Genomic DNA, 9,172 nt, shown 5'->3' on the forward strand with positions numbered 1-9,172 from the left:
AATGCATGTCGTCTTTTATGGAATGGTATTTAATGGGTCGGGTAAAAGGTATCAAAGTTGGAAAATTGATGGTGTTTTGGTTAGCCACTTGTTGGATTATTTGGTTGACAAGGAACGGCTTTTGTTTTAGGAATGACGTTTGGAATATCAAGATTTTGATTTGGAGGTGGTCTTCCTTTGGCGACATTGCTTATTCCAATTATAACTTTTACGATTTTAGCAAAGATCATTTGTCTTTTATATCGTAATTGGAATTGGTTTGTAATATCGTTTTTTTTTTTTTGTCGGATTCATTTCGTTCTTGTGTATCAAGGTTGGAGAACCCTTAATTCTCTCTTATATGAAATTCTTGCTTAAAAAAAAAACAAACATGCATAACAAATGTCCATGAGTTAATGGTGAAGTATTGGGAACAAAAAGATTAGATTTAAAATGAACAAAAAAAAATCCATAGTCCCGATCTATATTTTGTCCAGTATATGTGCCCAACTGAAAATGAGTGAAAATATAAACCGTTGAGGTCTTTTTGTTATTACACTCAAAAAGATTTTAAAATTACAGTTTTCTCACTATTTATTTTATATTTTGTTAGGATATCACTTGTCAATAAAAAAATTAATGAGTTTAATGGTATAAAATAGGTTTACACTTTCATCCAATAAAATACAAACAATCGGCCATGTCTTTAAAAAAAATTAAAATAAGTGTAAAATTAGTGTGGAGTAGAACTGGCTGGCTTAATCCTTTTATGTAGTAAACTTTTTATGTAAAAATAGCTCAAAAACATAAAGAAACTAAAGTCGTAATTTATAAAACAAAAACAAAAAAAATAAAAATAATGAATTTGAAGCAAAACATAATCAACATATATTTGAGTGAAACGTACATAAAATTACAGTGAGGAAGTAAATAGTAGAAATTTGACGGAAAATCCTTCTTATGTATCGGAAACGATAAGTTAAGTTTAAGCAAATAAAATCTAAAATCTATTCCGAATCTTCTTCACCTATGCTTCCGCTCTCTTGAATCCACTAACTCGTACCTCGACCGTTTCCGTTTGAAATGCCGTTCATCATCGTCGCTACCATCATCGTCATCTTTTCTCACTTCATAGAACCCGTTTGATTCCGTTGTGGAAGTAGAAGCCTTCTTTTTCTTTTTAGCAATGGCTTCCTCCTCAGCTGAGAAACTTATCCGGGAAAAGATGTTGCTCTTCTGCTGGCGATCATTGTATGTAGTTTCTGGTCTGTGGTTGCGCCGCTCATCCTCATGGTTGCGATCGGAATAGTGCACTGGTTTTGATTTGTGAGGACGTGATTGCTCATCCTCCTGGTTGCGGTCGGAATAGTGCCTAGCTGATCTATGGTTCTGATCTGATGGTTGGTGACGTTGATGGGAAATGGGATAGGCACCTGATGACGGTGGATTTGATTTCTGCATAAAAAATAAGAAAAAACAAAATTGGGCCATCAGTTTTTGACCCATTACAAAAAATACTACCATTCACCCCCACCTGTTGCATCATGATATAAAATAAATTTTAGTATATGTAAATACAATTTGTAAATAAAAAAGAGTCGACTACTATGCACTCTAATGTAGTCTTCAAAACTTCAACAAAAATTTAGTGGCTTTTGTTTTATATTTGCATTAAGAACTTGGTTGGTTCTTGCCATAATATTTTTTAGCTTTAAGAAAGATTTTTACAATAAATTGATTACGAAATCATGGTTGTCCATAAGATTGGCTACATACGGACTCCATTTTGCTTAGTTAGTTGAACAGGTTTTACAAGTGTGCATTACAAAAAAACTCCAAAGTTAAAACAACACCAAGTCACCAAGTGTTAATTGAATTTATGTAGTATTTGAATACTATTTCTCTTTTAAATCATTTTATAAATCTTAACCAAACTTCCCCGTTTGCTTTCACTCACTTCAAAATCGCACTTAAAATCATTTTGATTGCCTAGTTTTTACACAGATATGTTTTCCGGGTCTCGCAATGCCAAAATTGTAAGTTCAAAACATTTTCTACAATCAATAGTAATCATGATTAACTTCAAAGATAACTTTTCTTAGGAAAGAAAAATAAAACAAAAGTTCTTCTGGTTTATTAATGGACCATTTGTTACCCATTGGAAAATGGATTAAGATGAATTATGCACATATGTAACAAGAATTTGGCAGGCAAGCAAGCACAAGGTTAAGCCACTTGCAGCTGATACGAGAAGTTGCTAGAAATTGATGTGGTATGATCCACAAGTAGCCATTTGAATGAGAATCTCAGTTCCCACTTGCATCATTCAGCTATGCTAACCATTACCAATTAATTTATGGCAACTTCAATATATTTTAAAAATAAAACTTAACTTAATCAAAATCAATTTATCCAAAATATAGGAATTTACAACTTGATGAACCAATTTATTCCCCAGCCACATCATAAAACTATCGGGACCATATGAAAAAATAAATAAATAAACCATGATATTCAATGAAACAATCAAATTACCCAGTTACTGACCAAAGACAAAATGCTTAAATAGCAAAGATAATAAATCGATCATGCTAGTGATTTGAATCTCTTTTATGGTTCAAACCATGTCCATTAACCATGGGCTTGTTTATCATGAGAGATTTTGAAACCGAAAGAAGTGACATTTAATAACAGCACTGCACCATTATCATATGCAGCTATCCAATATTTCATTATCATCATTTTCTTTTAACCCACTTTTAACCATTAGTTGTTGTTAACCCTTAAACATTTCATAAACAACCACAGCATAATTTTGATAGATAAATATTTTTATCATTAAATGAAGCCAAAATAAATAAGTGCCAAAGACTACAATAATTAATGACATAAAAATAATAAATGTTTACTGTAATGATGTTCTTTTGCCTGCTTGAGGTTTCTAGCCAAACTTTTGGTAGAAAATCCACAAAAAATAAAAAGCACATCCAAAGAGAGAACTGAAAATTAAGACAATAGAAAGCACATACTGTTTTTGATTTCATCGAAGAAACATCCCCAACACTGCTCACCTCCCTACCAAATTCCCGATCTTTGGAGAAGTCCCTGTTCCATGTAGGTAATAAACTCATTAAAAGCAATAAGGCAATTAACAAGATGAGTCTCAAGCATTACATAACATGCAAAAAGAGTCATTATGACATTGATCATCCGTTTACAATATGTTACTGTCAAACACAACTTCAAAACTAAATTCACTAGGTAATGAATGATGAGGAAAAATATCTTAGTGAAAATAAACAAAACTCATTAATAATTTTCCATACCATAGTGAAATAAACAAAATTCATTCTAGAATAGTAAATTTCCAAACAAAATCCCAATATCACACTGTTGGGAAACAAAAAAGTAGGAACTCCAAACCTCATACAGAAAGTAAAGGATACAAAACCCAGATGATAATGTCTTAAATGTTGCTATTTTACAAATATTTGACTTACAAGTTAAACTCTATCAAACTTCCTAAACATGCATATCAGAATAAAACAAAGTCACCCAAGAAAAGTTCCATTAGTACCTTTCACCCCATCTCTCATTTTCATGCTTCCTCCTCAGATTAGCATTCCGAGCATCAAACTCCTCTCTATTCATAACAGGTGGTGGAACATTCATCCCTGTACCGAACTCCGCAAAATCCCTGGAAGAAGTCATAATTATTATATTATAAAATGGCATTCTAGAGAGCGAAGTCAGACAAACATGCAAACAACATCTACTATCGGTATTCACTATATAATCCCACCCTCGGCATTCAACAAGACATAATCCAGAAGGGTCTTGAGAGAGAAAAGAGAAGGGGATGTGATGTGATATCAGAGGAAAGGCTGAAGTCATACCTATGAGGTGGAACAGCAGGCATCATGTATCCTTGCATGCCATATGGGTCTTGAGCCAGACCACCTGCAAATGGCATGTCAAATGGGCCTGGGCCATAACCCATCATTTGCATTGGAGCAGCATATGGTGTCATAAATCCATCCATGCAAGGTTGCATGCCATTCCAGTATGGATTATAACTAGGAGGCGGTGGGCCCATTGGCATCATATAGTTCTCTCCACCAAAGTCATGAGGGGTTTTCCATTGTACATCTGCATGAAATAAAAATCATCCAATGCTATTACTAGACTAAAAACCTATGGATTTCCCTGGTACACTAGATGTTCCAGCAGTATGCAAAACAAGATCTAGGAAAAAATTACTGATACCGAGAGCCATGTCAGAAAAAACAGCAGATTTACCATTTGTGGGCATACGGACTTTCTTCTTTTTCTTTTTCTTTCCTGCGAAAGAATAAATAAAATGACAATGCCTTCAACAGAAAATCAACAAAGAACAAAGGATTATATAGCACATTCAACATTACCTGCATCAGTAGGAAGCACTTTTTGTTGAACTTCTTCCTCAACCAGTTTAGCACTCCCTTGTGAGGCTAGTTCCTTCATACTCATAGACTCACGAGTAGCTTCAGATACATCAGCCGCTCTAGGAATCTTCACTTGCTCTGATACATGCTGTGTAGCAGAGACAGGCTTTCTGTCATCAGCTATTACCTGTATCTTTGTTATTCCTTCATTAACTAGTAAAGCCTTTGGTTCTCCCTTGGGGGCAGCAGATGAAGTAGGAGAAGGTATCATGGGCTGTTGACAACGAGAAGACTCCATATCTGAAAAAACAAAGTTAAATAAAAAACGTATATCCTGACAAACTGATAGCCAATAATAGTGCAAGTAAAATTCAAATCATGATTGTTTCAATCACCTTGAACTTGGTAAGTGCTCCCAGCATTTTCAGTACTGCTATTGCCAGACTCCAATATCCGATTGATGGTATCTCTAAGCGTCTTATTAGGTAAAAGATCATCTGCAAGAACATTTGTTGCATGACATACACATGCAGACTTGGACATAATATAGTCCCTAATACCTGAAGAAGAAAAAATCAGAATGATTAAATATAAAATAAAAAAAAGCATAAATATTCTGAAGAAGTTGAGCTCTAAAAATCTTGCAGAGAATTTAAACAACTACTAATCTTATTCTGATATATATTCTGAAGAGGAGCTCCAGAGACACGTTAGTATAATACTTATTCTGAAAACCATATATAGAAGCCGGAAAAAAAAACTTACATTTGTCACAGAAGCTTTTAAAACAACACTTGCTAGTCAATACAGCATTTTTCATGACATTGTTGCACAAGGGGCAGTGGAGTTCAGGTGGTAGATCACCAACTGAACGTGTAGATGACAACCCTTCCATTTCTTTATCAAAAGCAGCCCTGTTTGTAAGGAAAGCATGAAACTCAATTTGACGACAACATATAACAGAACTGACATGGAGAATCAAAATGTACTCACTCATTTGGCTTCAAAACAGCTACTGAACCATTTTGTAAGGCATAGGAACCTTGTGGGTTTACCATCAGCATAGATCTAGGAATACCAGTAGGTTGCCTGACTTTTTTTATGTCAAAAGTTGAATCACCATTTGTAGGGCAATGCTGGATGAAATGTCCTTCAAAAATGTAATAAAAGACGAGTAAGCCAAATAAACTGACACTGGTATCCAGCCTTCTGTAAACAGGAGGGTTATAAGTTTAGAAATATGAACATACCAGGCACCTTGCATCTATGACATACATATCCTTCTGGAGGAGTTTTCCGCTCCAACCCTGCTAGACCCAAGCAAGTATATAAGCATTTAATCCATGAATAGGTTAATATTTGTATTCAAAGAATATATATATATATATATATATATATATATATATATATATATATATATATATATATATATATATATATATATATATATATATATATATATATATATATATATATTCCGGGCAATCTAGATTATTTCCCTGTTTCCCTGGAGTAGTCTTCTTTCTTCTCTCATCAAAGATATATATATATATATATAGAATAGAATAGAAAAATAGATAGATAGATAATCACCAAAACCACGTCCACCTCCCATCCGTCCACCCATGCCCCTTTGAAAACCTCTACCAGGACCAAAGTCTGAACCTTGACTAAATGCAAAAAACAAAGGTGTGAGTGCAAAACATCATATAGCACATAACAAGCATTTTCATGGAAAGAAAATTTTATTTGACACGTGAAATACAATCTTTGATGAGAATGAGGTGTACGTACACTATGTTTGGATTTGATGAAACAGAGAAAATCATAATAGAATGACATTAAGGGAATAACTAAACTATGGTTTGTAATGCCACTTGATGGGCAAAATGGATTGAGTCAAGGAGGTGAAGGAGTGTATGGGGTAGAACTAGTTTGTCATGATTCCATTTGGTTAACTTCTCAAAACAATGAATTGAAAAATTTTCTCCGTTCCAATATAAAATATCCAAACATAGTAAATATAGCCCACCCCATCCATTATACTCATCATTAGATATACAAACACAGCATTCGTTTGGTAAGAAAATAAGAATTTTACTTTGAAATTTTTTTCTTTATGCATCCATTGATTATACTCATTACTTCATTCTATGGACCAAACAAAAAGGAGGATAATCTACTCACTGTTGCCAATCCAACGCGGGAGTATCAATCAAGGCCTTAATCTTACTGTCTTCGTCAGCATTGATAGTTGGAGGAGCCTCTGGAATCATGTTTTTCGATTGAACAGGCAGTTGATCGGGAATTGAATATAAATCATTGCCAAATTCATCCCAATCCAAATTTTCAGGCTGTTCAATGGTACTAAGTTATCAATTTCCTAGGGACTGAATCTGAATTGTTCATACAAAACAAAACGAAAAAGAAAACAGAGACTTACATATTTCATGGCAGATGTTTCATCTGCCGGTAAGCTACTTTTCTCAGGTTCAGTTTCCACCACCTTATTTTCCACCTCTTGTCTACTGAAAGCAAAATACAGTTGCAACTCAATAACATAGAACATAATTTATTTCGCAAATGAACAATGCAATTTCTAATTATGCCACTATATATGAACAGGAAAAACATGAATGACAAATTGATGAAAACCCATTTTGACAAAGTTACATATAGAATGCATGATCAATGGTAAGAAATCAAACAGAAGTAATAAGACTAAAGGTTTGAGAAAGTACTGTAGTTCAGTAACAATTGGTAATCCTGTCCGTCCTGGAACCCGTCTAATTAACACCGAAGTGTTTTTAGGAATCAACATTTCTTCATCAAGATACTCTGAAATTTGAAGAGACAATGTAAAGCCTATTATAAGCACTATCATAATACAAATCTCACAGCAGAACAGCTTTTCAACAATAGAACACTTAAAGGGCGGTAATCTTCACTTAAGAAGAACAGTAGAACAGTTTTTCAACAATAGAACACTTAAACCGAATCAAAATTATTGACCCTAATTAAGATAATAGCCGGTGTAGCACCCACTGCTTATTCAAATTATTATCTGTGTCGTCGTGTCGGTGTCAGGGTTGTGTTTGTGGTGTGTGTGCTTCATAGATAAAGATAATAGAAAACTGATAAACATGGATAAATCAATATAAGAACAGACCTTCGTTGGTCTGGGCGTTGGTGACCAGTAGGTCGAAATCAGTACCCCTCCCTAAATGCTTGGATACAAAAATATTTTGTTTCAGTGTGCCAACAGAGATGAAAGGACCATCCATGGGAATTGAATCGTAATCTTTTGCACTCTTAAATTTATAATACACCGCCATTGTAAATTTGTAAATTATTATTTCAATTAACAGGTAAACAAATAATCAAAAGGACTTTGATATGAAGAAAAAAAAGTTGCTATTGAAACTCAAAACAAATCAAACAGTACAGTATGTCAAAGCTATCTTTTTTTTTTCTTTTTTTCTTCTCTATTCTAAGGTAAAAATTGAACAAATTGAACCACCACAACAGTGAGAACAAATCTAAACTTCTTCACGCGCAATAAAATTCAGATTCCTTTCAGATCTTTATCAGAACCAGTGAATCCAATTTTGGCACGGCGAAGCCCTCGGAAATCAAGAAACTGCAAGAAGCCGCAGCAACATCTAGGGTTTGGCGATGAAATTGAACATCGATGACTGCACGTTCTGATTGGAGAAAACCTCTGTGATCGGCGCCGAGCAAAACCTCCTCCGCTTCTGTGTTGTGGCGGAAGCGTTTTATCGGAAGCAATTTCGAATAAACGTGAAATTATGATTAGGGCTATGGTTCGGATGAGAAAATTAGAATGGAGAGAGGATATGTTGGTGGGTGGGGATATATATACATATATGTCGTATTCCGTACGCAATCCGTGTGGTAAATTAATCTTGACCATTGGATTTGTCCAAATTTACGCGCCATCATTTGTTCAAAACTAGGGTTAAGTTTACTCCTGTTGTTTTTTAGTCAAATTTTCAGTATCATATTATTAGCCTGATTTGTTTTAGGACACAATTAATTATTCTCTAACAAAATTCAAACCAATGATCAGCACGAGCAAACTACATATGGTTTTTCATTCATAAATATTAAATACACTGCTTATTTGTTTTCAAATGTTATTTTCCTTTATGCTAACCTTCACGGTTATTTATCCGTTTTTTGAATACGCGCGCGTTTGTATATAAAATAAGAAAAAATAATAAAATAAAATATACATTTATGCTAACGTTCGCAATCGTTTATCCGTTTTTTGAAAACTTGCGCGCAATTATATATAAAATAAGAAAAAATAATAGAATAAAATATACATTTATGCTAACATTCGCTTTCGTTTATCCGTTTTTTGAATACTCGCGCGCAATTATATATAATAAAATATACATCAACTGTGATATAACAGTTAATAAAAAAGAGAAATTAGGAATTTAAAATAAAAATTGAATGATGTATATGTACCTCCCGCATAATTTTATTTCACCATTAATGAAAGTTAAAAATCCCAATTTAAATTTAATCTTATTGATATATTTGTTTTGCATGAATAAAATTCAGTTTGACAATGCTCAAATTAATATAGATATTATGTTGAACACAAATCAAGCCAAATTTTTTTTATTCACCAACTTATCTAAATGATATATGTACGAATTTAAAGGCTAGCTTATAGGTGATTATGTTAATAGTTTGGGTGTCTCTAATTTTTTTTAATTCACATTCTTGCTATCGAG

The 9,172-nt window shown here is 33.7% G+C and overlaps 1 protein-coding gene across 2 annotated transcripts; it reads right to left on the bottom strand.

The window, feature by feature from the left end:
• Positions 1 to 843: 843 nt before the first annotated feature.
• Positions 844 to 8,239, bottom strand: LOC131662529 (E3 ubiquitin ligase PQT3-like). Of its 2 annotated transcripts, none has more exons than XM_058932343.1 (15): positions 7,573 to 8,239; positions 7,145 to 7,241; positions 6,847 to 6,928; positions 6,591 to 6,757; positions 5,997 to 6,073; positions 5,654 to 5,710; positions 5,397 to 5,553; positions 5,169 to 5,317; positions 4,799 to 4,963; positions 4,404 to 4,703; positions 4,279 to 4,320; positions 3,876 to 4,128; positions 3,557 to 3,676; positions 3,009 to 3,084; positions 844 to 1,434 (listed from the first exon to the last, which is right to left on the bottom strand). In XM_058932343.1, the coding sequence occupies exons 1-15, from the start codon at positions 7,736 to 7,738 to the stop codon at positions 1,003 to 1,005; spliced, it is 2,340 nt and encodes a 779-aa protein (XP_058788326.1). In that variant the 5' UTR covers positions 7,739 to 8,239; the 3' UTR covers positions 844 to 1,002. The 2 variants fall into 2 exon arrangements, with proteins under 2 accessions (XP_058788326.1, XP_058788325.1); XM_058932342.1 differs by having other exon boundaries at positions 6,847 to 6,931.
• Positions 8,240 to 9,172: the final 933 nt, after the last annotated feature.

This window comes from Vicia villosa, linkage group LG3 (genome assembly GCF_029867415.1).
Source record: "Vicia villosa cultivar HV-30 ecotype Madison, WI linkage group LG3, Vvil1.0, whole genome shotgun sequence".
NCBI classification, from domain to species: Eukaryota; Viridiplantae; Streptophyta; class Magnoliopsida; order Fabales; family Fabaceae; genus Vicia; species Vicia villosa.

What these genes read in the sequence shown, in the direction of transcription:
- LOC131662529 (XM_058932342.1), bottom strand. Translation starts at nt 7,738, where the DNA reads ATGGCGGTGTATTATAAATTTAAGAGTGCAAAAGATTACGATTCAATT. An exon ending in CCAATTGTTACTGAACTACA is followed by an intron (nt 6,932 to 7,144) that starts GTACTTTCTCAA and finishes TTTTGCTTTCAG; the next exon opens with TAGACAAGAGGTGGAAAATA. An exon ending in CCCGCGTTGGATTGGCAACA is followed by an intron (nt 6,074 to 6,590) that starts GTGAGTAGATTA and finishes TTTTGCATTTAG; the next exon opens with TCAAGGTTCAGACTTTGGTC.